Here is a 19,429-nt window from a genome sequence, read left to right as displayed (position 1 = left end):
TTGCACGGAGATGTCGTGCTGTTCGGGCACGTATGATTTTTATAAAGTACATCTTACAATTCCAGCTGATACGGAGGCCTTGCGGAGTCGTTTCATATTTCATGAAGTGGTGCCATCGTTTGTGGCCTGGGAGGCATGATACAAACGCAACGATTTTTGTATATTCGCTAAATAGCACTTCGTTTATTGGAACGAGATTCACTTTCGTTTTCTAGGCACTGAGTTGGGCATTGACGTAATTGTGTACGAAGCTCAAACACGTGGGCCAAAAAAGCAACGACGCAGGCAGTGATGCATCATCTGCTCTTGGACAAATGCGAGCAACCGTCTGGATGCCTTGAGCACTCTCTAAACTTCTCCCGCAGAGAAGAAAGGGAAAAGTAGATTTCAGCTAACGTGATTGCTTGGGCGATTTGGTACGACATGATTCACATAAAAAACAGTGCCAATAACAAGGGACAAGAAAAGGAGACAGACAGCGGCACTGATTTACAACAAGATTTATTTGCTAGAACCGCACAATATATACTTGGGCAGTATCTGCCAAAAAATACAAAACAAAGAAAACAGAATTCACCCAACAACCGCGTAATCATCGTAATAACGCACCATGAACAACACGTGTGCCAACTGGTAGATTTCAGGCTCAATACGTTGCGATAGAAATGATATGGACAGTCTTTGCTGATTCTTGCTCCTGCTGCAACCGCCATCGTTCAAGTATTTGAATGTGTATGTATATATACACGGGGAAGGACGCGCTAGCCTCCTTTTTCTGTGGAGCCAACATCGCCTTTCTGGCCGGAATCGTCTGAGCACGCGCGCTTATCTTGCGAGCTAACAAGGGAAGGGGGTGCTTATGGTTGACCTAGGCAACGATCAGCGCGCGGCTTGTGTCCGCACAGGAGGCGGGAGCTTCTACGCGTGGTGCTCTCAACTCGAAAAAATGGTGCTAAAGTTGTTCCTGGAGTGGCCTTGTTCTCTTACACTAGCGTTTTGTCCAGCTACTTGAGATCTGATCTAAATGGTTGCCAGCCTCACTTCGTATATCAGTGGGGCCAGTGTGCACTAGCCTTGTTGTGGTAATCTACTATGGCCGCGCAGCAGGAAACTTGGTTTACTACAACTGCATGTAGTGCATCTTTACTACAAGTAATATTACTCCTAAAAATGCTAGCCTTGCTTCGTAATACATTAAGATATGTTGGTGTCGCATTCAATGCTTCGCCTTTTTGGCGAAACTGTGACTTTTTTTTGTTAGACAGAATAGCAAGGAGAACAAACAGAGAGTAATGCCAGAGACACCGTATAATTTCTTAGGCATTATCGTCTCTTTGTTCTCCAGCACAGAATAGGGGCTTTTATCTTGCGCGTATTCTTTTTTACGTTGTCGTGTTACCAAAATGATGCAAAAAGAGTTTGTTATTGGAACGCATATTTTAACAAAGCTATAGCTGTCTCTGCGTCAAGATCTACGCAAGTGCGTAAGCGTTTTTTTGCACGTTTGGAAAACGGGATAAGTGACATTGTAACTGCATCTAAATAATGAGATTCGATAACATTGAACCTGCACTGCGGCAAAATCATAAGCAAGGTTTTAAGTATGTACAGTTTTGTGTTAAACGCAAATAGATGAAATACCGTGTACAAAATTTGTGACACTTTGTGCAACCACAGTCATAAACAATTTAGCTGTGACGAAAATACGTCACTCAAATCTTGATGAACCCCGGCATAAAATGCCTTCGTGTTAAGAAAACGCAGAGAATAAGTACGGTTTAGTCGATCGCGAGGCTCCATGAAATTGTGTTTTGATTCGTTCAAATTCCTTTTCCTAATGCGCAAAGGTGTTACTCGTTGGCATCATAAAAGATCATTAGGGGTTTACTCTTTATGATGCCAAGTTGTCTAGTGTAGTGCGATATATCTGACTTGAACGCTTTTACAGACAAACAAGACGCTGAAGACGCTGGTGGTGAGCCTCACAACCGCACACTCAGAAGAAGATATTTCTCCCCTCTTCGAAACAATGCGTCAGGTCAACGCATTTTCTCGCATGTGGCTTCATTGGAAGAATCCTTGGCCGTCGGACTTGGCAAATAGCCTCCTTACGGCCCGTACGTTGTCAGTTTCCATAAAACTCGACGACTACAAAGAAGTGGACGCGGCAGTGACATTGGGTGCAATCGCCAGGCATCGCAGCTTCGATGCCGCTGAGATTGAATGCAGTAAGAAAGTGGAGCCAGCTGTTCTTCACATACTGGCGGACGCTCTCGCAAGGACCAAGTCTCTTCAGAAAGTACCATTTATTTCTCGTCACCACATCATCATCCTAATAAGCAGCAGTACCAACTTATTCAACGTGACCATTTCCACATGACAAATGCCTCTTGCATGTCGCAACCCGGTCCTTTGCTTGCTACTTTCGCGTTATACCTGCAAACTCTGTAATCGTAGGAGCCCACGTAACTTTGCTTCCTCCTGGCACTTATGCCGTGTCCTGGAATTCAGTAAGTTGCTCTTGACAAGCAGTGGTCTTCTTGCCTATGCGCTACTTTTCCAGACCATATGCATTCCTTCCTCTTTACTTCAAATATCATGTCCTTACCGATCCTTAGTTCCCCGACACACTCAGCCCTGTTCCTGTCAGCCAAGGTTAGACGAATCATTTTTTATTTTATTGCTCGCTGCGTGATCCTCAATTGACCTGTTTATAAGCCTCCATGTTTCTGTTGCGTAGGTAAGTACCGGTAAGATCCAGCAGATATATATATTCTCCTTGTGAGGAATAGTGCTAGCTACCAATCAGGATTTTAGAATGCTTGCTTAATCCGATAAAGCGTACTCATAGCGTGTTGCTGTGTGTACCACGAAGACAGCTTACGCAAAAAATCATTGCCAATCAGCAATAACAGAGAGAAGCATGTTAAGCTGCCCGTAAGCTTCATTCGGACGCAGGTTTCCGCCGATGTTACTAAGATAGAAACACTTATTCCTCGAAGCCTGGTTCCGAGAGTCGTACCACTCGCGCCTCATCAAATAAATCTCTCTCAAACCTATGTGGCCAATACCTCAGCTTGCGGTCTTGGGCCTTCATATTCGGGGTCGGTAATCTCCCATTAGCAGCGATATTGGTATAGAAAACAATGATGCACATTGCGTATGTCACCCCTCTATACTTTTTGAAGCTTGGTTTTTGAAGCTTCGCGGCTTTTTGGCAAAGATCAAAGTGTTAAAGCATGCTGTAATTACTTTTATACTATTCAAACAAGCCTCTGAAAACTGTATACTACAACGAATGTTAAGAGGCTCTCAAGTGCCACTTCTTTATTAAACCATGAAAAGTGCCTTTGAGGTGCATCTTACTTAATTCTTTTTCCTTTTGCCCGAATGTGATCTTCCTCAGCGCCATTCTTGACGCCTGTTTTATCTACCACTGTACACTGTCGTTGTTTATGAAAGGGAACACGCGAACACGCGGCCTGCGCTCCGCGGCGGCTGCCTACAACACAATAAACAGACAAGTGAAGAACGCATGTTCACTCTTCATGTCATCTATGGCCAATCAAAATCACGAGTTACGGCCGGTAGACAAGCGCTGCCAGATTACGTTCCCTGATCACTCGCGCGGTGAGCGATATCCAGCGATTGCTGCAGCTTGCGCCGTAGTGACAAAAAACGTTGGATATGTTGGTAGTGAACTACGCGCTGCATGCCTGAGCAGAGAGAGAGGGCATTCTAGCAGCGCTTGTCTACCGGCCATAACTCATTACTTTTTTCTGCAACAGATGACGCTGAAAGCGAATAGGTTTCCTTTTGCTGTCAGATAATGTGCTTTAGGGAGCCGCCGCGAAGCGCAGGCCAGGCGTTAGCGTGTTCCCTTTCATAAAGAAGAATGGCGATTTGGGCTAGTTGGTTTGAATTCATAGTAATAAGGGCTGCAGCGCGAGCACGAATGTGCTAGAAGAAAAAGACAGTCGAGGTACGGAAGGCAAAAGAGGACAACACGAGCGCTGACTACCAACTGAATTTTATTCACAGCACACATGATAATATATACAACAGGAAACCAGCACACGTGAGCAACGTGACATATTCTGGGGCATGTTCTGATAAAAAGAAGGTACTGAAACTAGCTAACCTTTCATAAAGGATGACCGTGTACATTGATAATGTTAGTGAAAACCCCGCAACGGAAATCCCGCAGCAAAATTGCCCACCCGGCGCGTCTATGAAGCCACAGTACAAGGAGGGTAGTACAGCTTGAGCCTTGATACGTGGACGACGTCACGAGGTAACAGAGGCACTGAGGGTGTGCGGTTATCCGGGACATTTTCGTGCGTTACTTGACGAAGCACGCGGTCTGGGCCCGTAAAATGCGAAAGTAGCTTCTCAAAGGCGCTGTTACGTCACGTTGGGGAGCCGAGAAGAATGAGGGAACCCACTGGAAATCATTGTTCTTCATGTAATTTGTCGTAACGGTGCTTGTGCGTTTTTTCAGGAGTCGCCAATCTGTTGTTCTCCCCAGAGAAGGTACTGGGGTCATGGGGCTGCCAGATGGCACCGCACCGAGAGGTTGTCTGTTATGGTACCGTTGTAGTTGGCAAGACGCGTCCACACCCGGGGCTATGGTAGTATATACTGCAGAAGGCATCCACTGCCGAGCTCCATCATAAAAAAAAGAGTACCCCGCACCTCTACCCAAGATGTTACGGGGTCTTAATATTGCCAGTCACAAGCCACAGTACAGCTCACGCCCGAACGTAAACTTCAACTCCCTTCTCGACGCCTTTTTTTTGTATCGGTTCCACTGAGAATGCTAGTGAATAACGTGACACCATATGCTGATATAAAATGCAGTAACTGATGGGGATGCATTACGCTTCCACAATCAGCAATGCTTCAAACACTGTACAATGTTTCGAACATTGTACCTTACATTGTACATCGTATCCTTATAACTTTGTCAAAAGCCCAAAGTTTGAATGTTGAAGCACTTTCGTTCGACATGCGTCACGTAAATGTCAGTAGTCTTTTCCAGTTTTTTTTCCTTTTCATCTCTATCCGCCGCTGGACGCCACAGGGTTGATAGCACCATCACATCATATAGCATCAAAAAAGCACCGTCAACGTTGAGGGCTTCTGTGCTAATGACTAAAGCACGATGAGTTGTTTAGGTGCCTCCACACAATCAGGATGTGGAATTGTAAAGTCTTCAGTATCAGGCTGTCTTTCCGACAGTACTAAGACTTGCCTTAGTTACCTCCAATTCGCGACAATTTGTGCGAGCTTACTTCATATCTTCTCGGCGAAATAATTAATCTTATGTGTAACTCGCTCTCAGCATCGGCTGCACCTCTCCATAGTAATCCCACGGCCTTGAGCACCGGTCATCTCTCATGGGCTTAACCAAATCATTCCGTGTGCACCTCTTTTATTTTGGGTCAACTAGAATATCCGCTACCTTTGTTCGTTGCCGGACAAAATCTGTTACTTTCAGTGCCTTTGTTGCTTCTGGAACTGTGACACTTTAACGATTGAATTCCGGTTATTTTCAATATATTCAAACAGAAACAATCAAGTGTGATGGTCTATATAGCGTTTTTATTTTGATTATCTCGGATGTAAACGCTTTAAAACCTTGCTGCATGGGAGACCAGGGCGCGGTGCAAGTGACAGCCGTCTCTTTCCCTCAGTTGCTGAATGGGAAGTTGCTGCATGGAGAACTAACATGCGTGAGAAGGTACCGATATGGTGCATGTTATGACTCCACTGATCGAAAGTCGTATCATATTCATACTTATCAAGCACAATGCTTAATCAACAAACTGAAGTTCCAAATGGCTGCGACAATTCTTTCTTGAGTGAGCTCTTTTAAAGAATGCGAAGAATTCGGATTTACTAAAAGAATACAGTTGGTTTATCGCTAATTTTGTTAAATTTTGCAAGAAAAAACCGGTATTCTGAGCATATTATTGTCAATATGGTTCCGAATAATTTTCCGAATAAAACTGTTGCAGGGTACCTAGAGTAACGAACTTAACTAGCTAACTAAAAGTGCTAACAGTGTCGCACACAAATATTCCTCCAGATGCCTTATTCAGACGAGATATACGCTACAGATGTTAGGTTTTCTGTAGCCTTCTGTGAGAAGCAAAAAAAAATATTCATTCGCCTGCAACGTGCACTGGAAAGTGATATTTACTATCCCCCCTTATTAGAACGTATTACTAAAATGTATGCATCACCATGCGTCTACCCAACTTTTAAAAAAAAACCTTTATACACTATAACACTTCCTTCTAATGACCTTTGAAATGTTTTTTGCTTTTTATTACGCAGGCATTTGGTGCTGAATTTGTCCGGCTTACCGGATGCCGACGTGGTCAACCTGTTTCGCGCTCTCGAAAGTAACCAGACAGTCTTCACGATGGTCTTAAATGCGATCACCTTTAGCAAAAGAAACGCCAAGGCATTCGGGCGATTGGTCGAATGCAACCGATCACTCGTTTATATCCACGTCAATCTTCAACGCAGCGATCCCAACGTCGACCGTATGGTTCAGTTTCACAATATTTGCCGGGAAGTTAAGGAGGCTCTTCGTCGGAACCGGTTTATTCTCAACGTAAGCGCAAGGACGGGGTATTCTAATCCTTCCAATGACCCTGCAATCAAGGCTGCTATCAGGCAAAACTCGGCGAGTATTCATTTTTTTCGTCTATCTATAGATATTTTGAAACGCAAAGAGCATTTGCTAGCGTGACATATCAGCAACGCCAGCTGAAGTTTATGGCTCTTGAAATGGTGGAGGTTTAGGACTCTTTCTTTTTTTCTTTTCTCTTTCTCTTTCCTTCTTTCTTTCTTTCGCTTTTTGTTTTTCCCTTTGATCGTTCTTTTTTCTTCTTTTCTTTCCTGTCTTCATTCATTTTTTCTTTCTTTCTCCTTTTTTCTTTCATTTCTTTATTTTCCTGTTTCTTTCCTTTTTATTGTTTTCTCTTTCTTTTTTTCTCGTATTATTTCTCCTTTCTTTCTCACAACATTTCTTCTTCCTCGCTTTCGTTCTTTTTCTTTCTTACTTTCTTTATTTGTTTATTAACACGCACGGTTAAAGGCAAACGTCGCCTGACTTGGCCATGCCATCTATACAGCAGCAGCAGCAGCAGCAGAAAGAAGTTTACGAACACAAAACCCTACATGAAGATCGAACAATACGCTTGTTTACACAAACAATTTGTAAACTTCATCGAAATAAATGCAATAAACAAAAATAAACTAAACCTTTAATATTGCACACTTTGACTTGTAGTTAGGACTAAAAAAAGCTGGATTAAGAGGCCTCACGAGGACAGGGCGACTCGAAGAAGTCACTCTGTCCCCTTCGCATTCACCTAGGACAGAAGAAAACTAGTCTTCTGTACACGTCTTCTCCTTCAATAGTGTGACTGAGTGACACTTGAGTGCACAATAGCGTGGAACGCAATCGTCGATCGTGGCGAACTTGGCCAGTGACCGAAAGCGTCGCGTTTGACGCATTTATGAATAACTGTTCCAGTGTTCTTTGTGGGACTCGCATTATAGCTTCAGACTGAGCTCGCGTACTCGTGTTATGTGCTCGATCTAATCAAAATAGTTTAAAAACATTGAAGTAATTACACTTCAAGTGCCACGCAGAGTACATGAAGTCTATTGCATTGGTGCCGCTGCTTTTCACTCCGTAAAGTGCCTTTGTAGCCGGCAGTTTTTTATCGCAGTTGGTGGCGTTGTCAGTGAACGATAGATCAGGATTTGTGAAAGTTATATAGACTTCTTCTTCGGTGGCTCAGGTGTTAACGCCTCGCACTCGCGAATCAGAGAACCCAAGTTCGATTCCGCGCGGTGGACTCTTGTTGGTTTTTTTCTTTCGCTATATATATATATATATATATATATATATATATATATATATTGTGATGAGCGAGACGGAAAACAAGAGACAACACCCGATCCTGGGCCAGCTGTTCTTCTTCTGACATCGTTTTCTGTCTCTTGCTCTAGCTATCCGCGCGCAGGAGCCCCAGTGTCTTTCTTGGTCATGACACTCGGACATGACTGCGCGCTCGCGGAGCTGGCGGTAGTTTCTGGTGGGCAGGCTTGGCTGCATCGTGGTGGTAAGCCCGGACCACAATACAAGATGGAGCGACGGTATGGGGAAGCGTCTCTGGTGGACGGCACTAGCTGCCTCGAGCCGGTCGCTTTTTTGCACGCCACGATGTCTCTTGAAAAAGTGATGTGGACTCAGGCGGCCGGCACTGGCTGCCCCGTTGCACCGACGCTTTCGGCCATGCTGCGATTTGGTCTGGGTATCTGCCAGAAGTAGATCTGGTGGTCGACAGTGGCTGCATCTCGGGGGCCGGCCTCGACCACGCTGGAACTGGGTGCCGGAGTGTGCCACCAGTCTATCGGGAGGTCGAGACTGGCTGCATCATTGTGGTTGGTCTTGGCCATGCAGTGACTCTCTGTGGGAAGCAGCCAAACATGCACCTGACAGCGTGCTTCAGACGGGCAGCAAAATCAGCGGCTGACGTAAAACGCCGGACGATGGTTGCCGAAAGTGTATCCCAAAAGGCGCGCTAGGTGCCTTGGCTGGTGTCGAGAGTGCGTACGCAACTTCTGTGATGCATGACAGAAACCATAATTCACGGCCGGTCTTGGCACCTGCGGCAGGACATTCTGTGAAGCTGTCATCGTATTGGCTGCGTCATGGGGGTCCCTCTCGTGGACGCGATGACTCACCTTGCGGGGCTGTCGAACACCCTGGTCGGTGACCATGGCTATCTCGTAGCGGTCGCAGCACGCTTAGCAGGCGATTCCGTTGGTACAGGACATTGCTGTCGGCATTCTGGACAGGCTGCGATGCCAATTGCTGAGGCTCGAGGGTGGTCTTGTTGCCTGTTGTCAGGCTGGAGGACTGCGATGAGACATCGAGCTTCCGCCCAACTTGGGCTCGATATATGGTAGTGGGCGCGTTGACGAAGGGTCCAGCTACCCTGTGCCCCTCTGTATCTCCCCCCACGAAAGAGGACGGGGTGGCCAAAGGCTGACACGAATTTGGGTTCGGTACCAGTAACAAGTCTGGAAGCTCATGTGGAGAGCTGGAGTGCTCAGCTGAAGCCTCGAGATGGAACTCTTCTTGAACTCCATCCTCGGTACTGGTCAGGTTGGACTGGGTGGTGAAAGGGAGATCGGAGAGTGTCCGGCCGAAGGTTGCTATGAGCTTGGAGCTCCACTCCGCCCATGACTGCTGCTTCCAGCCTTCATACCGGTGCCACGCCGCTGCACCTTCCCGAAAACGGTCTACAGCCACGGTTCATTTCTGAGATTCCATCCAGGCCTCGCGCATTGCTATCGCGTTGACGGTTGCCACCCAGCTGTCGGCGTTGTTCTGGACCTCGTGGAATTCCGGTAGTTCACAGGCGGCTGGTGATTGTGAGGTGGCAGGTGGCAACGCAGAGATCACCGACGCGAAGCAGTCGAGCTGGTGTGAGAGCTCGATCAGAGAAGACCGAAGCTCCCTTCGTTGCTCCGGTGTGCTTGCCTCAAGGTCGTGTGAGACAGCTACATCCAACACTGCGTTAATGTCATACAATGCTGGCAACATTGTAGGAGCTCGCTCGGCGATCAACGCTGTCAGTTTGTTAGTCTTGGCGCGGAGGAGTGCGATGGTACGCCACAGCTCTACGGCACTGTCACACGAGGCTTCAGAGCCACTTTGGTTCGCGTTCGTCATGTACGTGGTTCTCGTAGTACTCACGGTGGTGACACGCACGTCCAAGGAAGCATGAACAGCGTTTCTTGGCGGCTAATGTGTTGGAAGAGTACCGGCAGGGAATGCCGGCCGTGGGAAGCTTGAACAGCATTCTCAAAGGACAGGAGCCCGTGCGTATTACGGCCGCGAAGTGGTAGCATAGTGTCCACTGGGTGATGACCCGGTACCACAGAGGAGGCATGGACACTGTCCACTGATGGTCCGATGGGCAGCTGAAGCGGCGGCCGGGTTGTTGACTCCATCGTCAAAGAAGCGTGAAAGGTGTTCCTGGTTGGAGAAGCCCGCACTGCCCACGAACCACAAAGACACGTACCGGTGGCTTCCCGCAGAGAGTTCACTTGTCGGCTTGCACTGACGGCAGAATTCATAGCCAAGGACGCGTGGACGGCGTCTCTTGTGTACTGCAGCCGCCGAGGAGGCCTTGACGCCGTCCCCGAACGGTGGTGGCAGTGGTGGCAGGTGAACAGCTGCCGATAAGGCCTTGACGCCGTTCTCAAGCGGCGCTTATCGCAGCTGTCCTGGATGACGAAGCCGGGACGTAAGCATTCTTCTTCGTCAACTGCGCCATTGTAACGGAGAGCAAGAGACAACACCCGATCCTGGGCCAGCTGTTCTTCTTCTGACATCGTTCTTCTCTCCCTTCCTCTAGCTATCCACGCGCCGGAGCCCCAGTGTCTTTCTTGGTCATGACAATATATATATAATGTGTGTGTGACGCTAGATGCGGGTGACGTGAGCTGGATCACACGCCATGTTTATTCCATTCTCACTTCTTCCTTCTCTGCTTCTACGAACCATAAATTCCATCACATCATACGTCGCACGGTTACCCCCCCCCCCAGGAAGAAGTCGCGTCAGACACTTAACAAAACAACAAAAACGCATAGTGTTAAAGCGAAAAGTGTCAAAATGCACTGTAGTTCCATTCCAGAAGGGACTTCCTTAATTCGCACAAAAAATCTACAGCAGAGGGAACCAGTCCGGCCATATCTAAGAGAACTCGTGTGGTCAAGGCTGGCTGTTGTGTCCTGGATGGCATAACCACACCCTGGAGATCTGCACTGGTGATGACATCGGTTGAGTTCTTGTGAGGAACGGACAAGACTTGAAATCTGTGTAGCATTGGATTGAAAAATGTCTTTGGCATTGAATCCAGCGCCGTCGTGGCAACAGACGCTGTGCTTCTAGTCAGCGTGCGTGAGAGCCAAGGCTGATGGGAGGAAGTGTTTTTTTCTCCGTTGTATACGTGGTAGCTTCCTGCCTTTTTCGTAACTTTCTGTGGTGTTCTCTCCGTTTGTTGCATCGCAGACATGGCCTTGAGAACTGGTGCAGAAAATTTTGTTGACGTTGCTTTCTGCGATGATGGCTTAGGCATTGACTTTGTCCTTGCTTCTTTAATTGCTGTTGTCTCTTATGACCTTTAAGCCACAAGTGTACTCGTGAGGAGATTTCACATGATCGTTGTTCATGTTCGAGTAGCCGTTGTAGTTCCTGGGGTTCGTGGAGTTGCCTTTGTTGAAATTGCTCGTTTTCCTGCGAAAGTTGGTCATATGGGCATCTCTCAGGAACATGAGTCTGCTTTTCTTTGCATGGTGATGTGATCAGTAGATAGTCGGTGGTCGATACTGTACTGCAGGGCTTTTCTTGGGATAAAATCAGTTTGGCACACTGATGAAAAAGCTTCCCAGATGGTTGTGTGTCATCATTCATTGTAAATGTTTCTGTAAGTTCACAATGTGCCGGTTGGTGGGTTCGAAACTGCTGTAGTGCTTCGACTCACATGCGTGTTATCACGTGAAGATGAGAGCACAGCAGATATGGCTTGAGGGGCTTCTGATGACGTTTGTTTTTCTTTTTGTGGCGCGATCAGGTTGTGAACGTCTTTCGAAAGAATCTGGTCTTGAACATCAGGGTGTGGGCTGGTAATGTGAGGGTTCGTGAACTCGTCACGCGTAAATGCCGTCACACGTTCGAAACCATCTGGGCCTTGTGTGTGACACGAAGCATCGTGGTATTCGGGTGGTTTAGTAACATCTGAAGTGTTGTGGTGCAGCGAACACGTTGAAAATGCCAATTTCATTTGCTCTTGGGAAAGCCAACTTCAGGCTTTGTCTTTTGGCGAAATAGTCTAGATTTCTTTTGGTATACGGAGGTTTTACCTTGTCTGTTGCGACGTGCAAGTTACCAGTCGGTGTTCGAATGCGAGACGTTTTTTCGGAAGACTCATATGACGGTAAAACGGTGGCATATTTTCTCTGAGGTCTTGTTTGGAAAATAGGCATACTGCGAGAAGACTTCGCGTAACTGTGATGGGTGAGTTGAAAAGCCTTCCGCTGATACGGTGTGAACAGATCTTTATTGTTTTCTTTGAAACGGGTGACCATTTCTTTTTTGATCTTTTTCCAAGACTCGTCATTCTCTAGGATGTGGGTAAGGTAAAATTTAAATGCCTCACCTGAGATGTAGTCAGTGAAGTTGATGATCATCTCCCGTTTCGACCAAGATGCAGCGGTAGCGTGGAGCTCGAACAGGTCGAACCAGTTTTGTACGGGTCCATCGTCCGCTGGTTCGGTGTACTTAGGGATGGGAAGGTCGGCAGATGGTTCCGACATGATGCTGGTCGATGCGTAATACTAGGCGCTTTTACGGTAGTCCATGTGTGGTCAGGGTGTCTTGCGGAGAACTGCGTAGATGATGAGCGACTGATGAAGGGGCTGGCAAGTCTCCATCCTGTCGACTCGGGTGGCGATAGATGTGGGAGACGTGGCCTGGCTCGTACGCCATGTTTATTCCATTCTCACTTCTTCCTCCTCTGCTTCTACAAACCATCCATTCCATCACATCCTCCGTCACGCGCACGCGCACGCACAGTTTATATATATATATATATATATATATATATATATATATATATATATATATATATATATATATATATATAGTAGGTATGATACAATGCAGCCCCTTTTATAGGCTCACGTGATGAACTCTCGGTATAGCAGCTAGGACAATCAAAGTAAAAAAATGGTAATCTGTCAGAACCTTGTGTTGACATGACTGACATGCGGCGGGTGCATGAATATACAAGTTTCAAATTTCCTTGCGCATCGACACGCGGGGCACAGTATGGTTGGCAGGACATGTAAAAGAGCTCTGAAGTAAAAAAAACCACGGTTGACTAATATACATTTTAATATACACTAAAATATTTTACTAATCTAAGAAGTCGTGTTGTTATAGTGCGAGTCAGGTGAGCTTTCCTACGTTTTCATTGATACCTGAGTGAATGGTGCTAAATTTGTGGATCAAGAAGGATTCCCTCACTTCCCTATCGTGATTTGTCTTGAAACCGGACTGAATAATAGTGGCCCTAATTTTGTCCAAACCATGGCCAGGCATACTGACGTGCATCGACAGTGGTAGATTAGGGAGGCTTACGGCATGTGCACGGTGATTATTAAAACGAATTCTGAAACTTGTCCCTATGTACTGAGCTCCGCATGTTGAACCACGGCTGGACTCGACTCCTTCTCCGGCGCTCCTCTTACGGCCTTCGCATTGGGGCGTTTTGCTGCCTGCCGCCGAGTTCGGGGTGGCGCTGCTAGACCACTGTTGCTTTAAGCGGGTAGACTTAACTAGAAGGAGGTTATCTGATTGGTGGCCAAAGTCAAGGCACGAGTGAAAATTAAACCCCTCACTGCGAAGTACGAATCCTCAACTTCATTATTTAAAGGAAAAAAAAGGATAAATGTAATGGTTAGTTCACTAAGTATTACGGCTAGGTGGCGTTAGCCGCCGCCCAATCTAATGGGTACAGCCACATCCATCCATCCAGCTCCGCCGCCTCCAAGCGCGTTCACGGGCGCAGTGTGCGCGCCACAGCGCTATGGCCATCATAACAGCGCTGAGTACGAGGAACAGAACCAACTGCGGCGCCTGAATTCTTGAAGATGAACGTTTTATCCACACAATACAGCTCGGTCGTTGCATGTGATGAGGTTAAAATAGTATAGTCGACCTCTGAGAGCCCCGCTTACCCAGTCGCAACCATTCCGGCAGCTTTCCCGGATTTTCGCACACGCGTGTTGTCACAAGCAACAGTAATCCATTACAGCGCACAAAATTCAGAGAAAAAAAGCAATATTTATTTTGTCGTATGGTGGACTAGAACTTAAATAAAGAAACAATTTCTGTGCGAGGTGAGCACAAATACCTTTTTCTTTCAAACCCACGCTAGCAATACAAATTAACACAAACACAAATGCATGGTACAAATAAAGCGAACCTCCATGACATACTCATCACAGTCTGAAATATTTTCTAGACGGCTTGTGCACATACGCAAGTGGTTTTTCATTTCTATCGCTAACCATCTTGATGTAGTTAACGAGAAGAAGTCTGAAGAATTTGTCCGCAATTAAACGAGCTGTGCGCCTTGCGTGGCTGCTGTCTACACCCTCTGGGCAGATGAGGACGGGTGATTGTTCGAGGTGTGGGGTAACCAGAAGTTGCAGCACTTCATGCACTTTTGTACGTGGAAGTTTGCTAGCAGCTTTTTTCAAAGAAAGTAACAATGTTGTCCAACAGTGTCAAAAACAGACGGTTTGGGTAGTGGAGTGCACTTTTGTCCTGGCTGTGCAACAGAACATACAAAGGATCAGCTTTGTTCGTAGTCGTCAGCATCGTAACACAAGCACCACACTCAAACTCACTGACGAGCTTCACGATGTATCCACTCCCCGTAGGCAGACGGCGATGACTCCGCTTTCCGTTTCGTCGGCTGTCGAGGAGCCGAGGTGGCCGAGGGGCCACGCGCTGCAGGTTCTTTACGCGGCCTCTTCGTAGCCGGGACCATATACGAAGGATACTGATCGAAGACCGTAGGCACGGTTCCTGGACGCAGTTTCTGGATACGATATCCGGGAACACAGTCATTTTCCGTGAAGTGTTTGCTGCACACTACAGTCGACGCGGACTTGTCATTGATGAGGAGGTTTTCACGTGAAACATTTTTCCTCCACTTCGATCACAGTTCCTCATCGCTAGGAACTTGGTGGTACGACACACCCGGTGTCTTCCCTTGCTGTGACTTACACAGCGGCACGCAACAATAAACCATGGCTACGCTAGTGCAGTTAGCGTGCCGGAGCGTGTCTGATGCATTGTTTACCCGAGGTCATCGAACGCAGTCAAGAAAAGTCGCAGTCGGTGACGAGGGGAGCCGGCGGAGCTTACAGTGAGGTGGTGCTGCCCTCTACGCGTCAAAAAAAAATATATGCGCGGCGCCGGTATTGAGAAGGCCGTAAGGTGCGTGCGGAAGGAGCGTCGAGTCCGGCCGTGGTTGAACACTCGGGAAGATAGATGACGTTGATACTATCACACGTGTAGTTCCCATTTATCTTTAAAGAAAAACTGGACGATGTACTTAAAACTGTTTTAGATGTCGTCATGTGCGCGCACACTTTGCAACGTGGTTTGTTGCAGGGATGACAGCCTTCATGATGTGAACACGTGGTTTTAGATGAGGTTAGTAAATCACGAAGGTTCCGCGATCGTCGGTAGACCACGCGTGGTTGTTCTGTAAAGATTCCTTTGAGCCGCTCGCTCTGTATTAAAATGTGTCAAAATTAGATTAGTCCGTGAACAATTTTTGGGTATTTTGTTAGTACTCAGCAGGTCTGAACGGTCAAGCTCTTCTGCACGTTTGATGGCGTCTGTGATTATGCTGGCCGGATAGCTCCGTTTTTCGAGCGCGCTCCGAAGTTGTTCGCAGTGGCGGGAAAATTCGCTGCTATCAGAGCATATTCTTTTAAAACGGACTGCTTGGCTGTAGGGAATACTAGTTTTATTGTGTTTCACGTGGCTACTACTAAAGTGAAGATATTGCTGCCTATCCGTGGGTTTCCTGTAAAGATTAGTTATCAGCTTCCCGTTACGTAGAGTGACCATGACATCAAGGAAGCTTATGTTCACAGGTGAATACGAGTGCGAAAAAGAAATCGCCGGATGAGCGTTGTTAATATCTGCTATGAAAGAAAGAAGTTGCGATTCACTATGGTGCCAGATTAGGAAAATGTCGTCGATGAACCGCTTATAGTAAAATGGCTTATATTCCCAATTTGCAAGAAATTTGTTTTCAAGGAGCCCCATAAATATGTTTGCGTAGTTTGGTCCGATTCTTGTGACCATAGATGTACCGCTAACTTGAACATAATGTGTCCCATCAAATTTGAAATTGAGTTCAAGAATGAGCTTAAGCAACGTAGCTAACGTAGATGCGGAAACTGGTTTGTTGGCGTCGCAATCATTGTACGCGCTGATAACTGCCTCGATGCCATCTGAGTGAGTATAAGCCATCTGAGTGAATATATATATATATATATATATATATATATATATATATATATATATATATATATATATATATATATATATATATATATATATATATATATATATACATATGAGTGACGCAGATGCCTGCGGCTAAATCCAGCCGAGACGTTCCGTATAATTGCTATCGCAACAATAAAATTGTACGCAATCTCCCGCTACAGGGAACCTGGTATGGATGCGAAGCAGCGGGGAAATGCTTTGGTTGAGCTGGAGATGGCGTACTTTATTGAGAGCTTGTGCTGGCACTAACGCTGACACTGGCGACGGCGTTGACGCTGGCGTTTCGCAGGAGAGAATGAGGCGAACGCATACAGTCATTTTATACCGAGGAACCACCACGGCGCCCCCACCGGATTATGAAGCTGTCGTACCACGCGTCATGCACGCCACTCTGTAGGGTGGAGGATTTCCACAAGAGAAACAGGCGGAGCGTAGGAGAGAATTGAGGGGAAGGGTACGCGCATGCGCCTTGGGACTGTGGACACCTAGGGGAGGAAAAAGAGAGGGACGTACGCAGCACCCGTCATAAGCTGCTTCACATCTCAAATGAGGGGCTCGAGCTAGAGTCGAGCTCCGCCGTTCCATTAGCAGTCTCTTGGGCGACCCGGAAGTCGTGGCACTTTTTGGAGGTGTCTCAAAACGGGCATGCGTAGGTCATGCAGTGCGAAGAGCCACGTCATCACACGTGTCATGTAACACATTGTGGTAACACGTGTGACAGGCGTCACCCCACAGAATCTGCATAATCAGAGCGTGACGTTCCCCATCTATTACAAAAGGCTCAGCCGTAACTCATCATCCGCTATGTCATCAATTCTAGCAGTTTTGTTGTCATGCACATTGCCTCGGAAATCCGTTAAGGCAACTTTACTTATGGAAAGAAATGTGAAATATGACACAGTAGGCAAATGGGCACTGTAAATGCAATAGGAATTTTAGTTGAATGCTTGAGGCCCGTGTGCCTGGATTAAGGTCCACGTTACAGAGCTCGAGGGGTCGTAATTTCCGGAGCTCTTTACTACTGCGTATCGCCTAATTTTTTCGTAGTTTTGGGACGTTAACCTAAATATTATATATTATTATAATATGAATCTTTCTGTATTGCGCAGTGATTTTACTATTACAGTGCATGCGAAAAAAGCCGCCATGAGTATAAAAGCGTCTCTAAACCGTTTTTATAACGGGACGGAACTGCACTCTAAGTGGTTGAAATATTGCACTCCTTGCGACTTATATATCAGTGTACTACAAGTTCAAGGAGACTAATTCAATGATATTCTGAGATAGCAAAAAGCTGAGGTTGCACGGCTAATTGTATTGTGCAAAATGCAGGTGCTCATTAGCCAAAGTCTGCGGTTCGTTACTGGGTCCATGGAGAAGACGGACGCCATGGCCTTCGAGACCTTGCAGCACTGTCAATCGTTGGTAGTGAGGCTGCACACCTATACCGACGCTTCCATCGAGTCAGCTAGGTTGATGGTCTCCGAAGCACGAGATAGGCTCACTATGAACTACTTCATCCTCGCGGGCATCGTCAAAGCCATGATTGTGTGCCAGCAAAGTCACAAATCACAGAAGAAAATTACTTTGCTCGACAATATCGGACGTGCCATGCAGGCGCGCATATGTTCCTACCTCAGCTTGACCGATGTCGTGGACATCTGAGGGGCACTGTTTTTTTTTTTTTTGGTTTCTCAACGCTCTATCTACTGACAATGGCGTCATGTTACGTCAGCCTCCATATGAACTTGAAGCACATAAAAAGAACTATCGAACCAGTTATATATAAGCTGCCTCAAGAGACAATGAACACTTTTTAACGGACAACCCTCCAGATTTAGCATTGCTTTGTAATAGAAAAGACTAAGAAAATATTATGCGATCATGCTGTTGTATATTATGGTCCAAGAGCAAAATCTGCGCTTACGCACATTGCATCTTATCAACGCACGGGACATTGGAGTTGCACAGTTTTTCAGTCACTTCATTTCAGTATTTATTTCTTTATTTTTGCACGTGCAAATTTATCATGTCCTTGGTGTGCATGAAAATAAAATCAAAAAGGTTCAATTCATGATTTGCAACGCTTGCACATCAGAAGAAGAACGCATAATTTATTCATCCGCCCTTTCCTTGAGAAAAATGCTAAGATGACAAATGTTGTGTTTTTATTACATTTATAGAACTCCGGTGAAGCCGTAGTACTATTTGTGAAATCTTTTGATCTCTATGTTGCATTCATATTTTTTTAGCCAACGCGTAACTACCAATATGTATTTTTACACTAGACAACGCCTGATGTTTTGTATTATAATGGTTTTACAATTACTTCACAGTGTTCGCATAGTTGAGTTATGTTGTCATACGATAGTTCTCGTCGGTGCCTTTATGGTGTTGGCGTTTGCTGAAGAGGCTACAGTTCTGCAAATATGTGCTGCGTTTTCCTAGGATATCATTCTACTCTAACGGAAATGTGTACGTGCCAATAATGCCGCTCTAGGTGTGCCTTGAAGTTAACAGTTTCAAAGAAGCGCTGTGTGTTTGGATCGTTTCATATGATATAATTAGCAAAGCTGCGATCGCTGAAGTCTGCCGCCAGTCCTAGATAAATGTTATGATCTTTATGAAATGGTACGTGGCAATTCACCGCACGCACTCGGAACAGATGATTCAAAAGACGAACAACAATCTGGAACCCCAATCAGTTTTCTCCCCCTGTGTTCCCGGTAATAAATGCGAAGCATTTCTTAGCGAACTTCACTGACAATGAGCGTATCTATCTATATATCTATATATCTATATATATATATATATCTATATATATATATATATATATCTATATATATATATATCTATCTATCTAGAAAGAAGTGTATACTTATGGGCTGGTTTTTCTGCGTTTTACACAATATTAATGAGATCTAACACACAATAATGCCAAGGGAAGTACAATGTAGCGTACAATGTACACCATACAATGTAGTGCTATAGCTGGCACTTGCAGAAGTTCCCCAATAAGCTCAACTTTCGAAATCATGCGCACAATATTCTTAAAACTTTATAAATCTGTGATGTTTTCCCTACAATCTACCATAGTCGGTGCTGAATGATATGACTTGTAGCAGTTTCACCCAAAATGTAATCCCAAGATAAAAATAAATGGCAGATGAACGTTCAATGCTTGAGTTACTGGATTTAAGACAGCGCCTGAAGTGATAATTTTTAATG

At 45.8% G+C, this 19,429-nt stretch overlaps 2 protein-coding genes across 4 annotated transcripts in view; both read left to right on the top strand.

Moving 5' to 3' along the window:
* Window positions 1-3,370, top strand: part of LOC142761680 (uncharacterized) — a 47,132-nt gene extending 43,762 nt beyond the window's left edge. For all 3 annotated transcript variants that reach the window (XM_075874139.1, XM_075874138.1, XM_075874140.1), the window contains one exon: window positions 1,949-3,370. In XM_075874139.1, the coding sequence (XP_075730254.1) occupies window positions 1,949-2,380 (432 nt within the window). In that variant the 3' untranslated portion in view covers window positions 2,381-3,370. The remainder of the gene's footprint in view (window positions 1-1,948) is intronic.
* Window positions 3,371-6,348: 2,978 nt separating this feature from the next.
* On the top strand, window positions 6,349-18,956 carry LOC142772043 (uncharacterized). The gene is made up of 2 exons (XM_075874137.1): window positions 6,349-6,697; window positions 17,534-18,956. Exons 1-2 carry the CDS (start codon window positions 6,431-6,433, stop codon window positions 17,864-17,866), a joined length of 600 nt encoding a protein of 199 aa, XP_075730252.1. The 5' UTR covers window positions 6,349-6,430; the 3' UTR covers window positions 17,867-18,956.
* The last annotated feature ends 473 nt before the right edge of the window (window positions 18,957-19,429 follow it).

Source organism: Rhipicephalus microplus, chromosome 9 (genome assembly GCF_043290135.1).
Source record: "Rhipicephalus microplus isolate Deutch F79 chromosome 9, USDA_Rmic, whole genome shotgun sequence".
Taxonomy (NCBI): domain Eukaryota; kingdom Metazoa; phylum Arthropoda; class Arachnida; order Ixodida; family Ixodidae; genus Rhipicephalus; species Rhipicephalus microplus.
The sequence above is the reverse complement of the archived record's forward strand: the minus strand, read 5'-3'. Positions and strand labels throughout refer to the sequence as shown.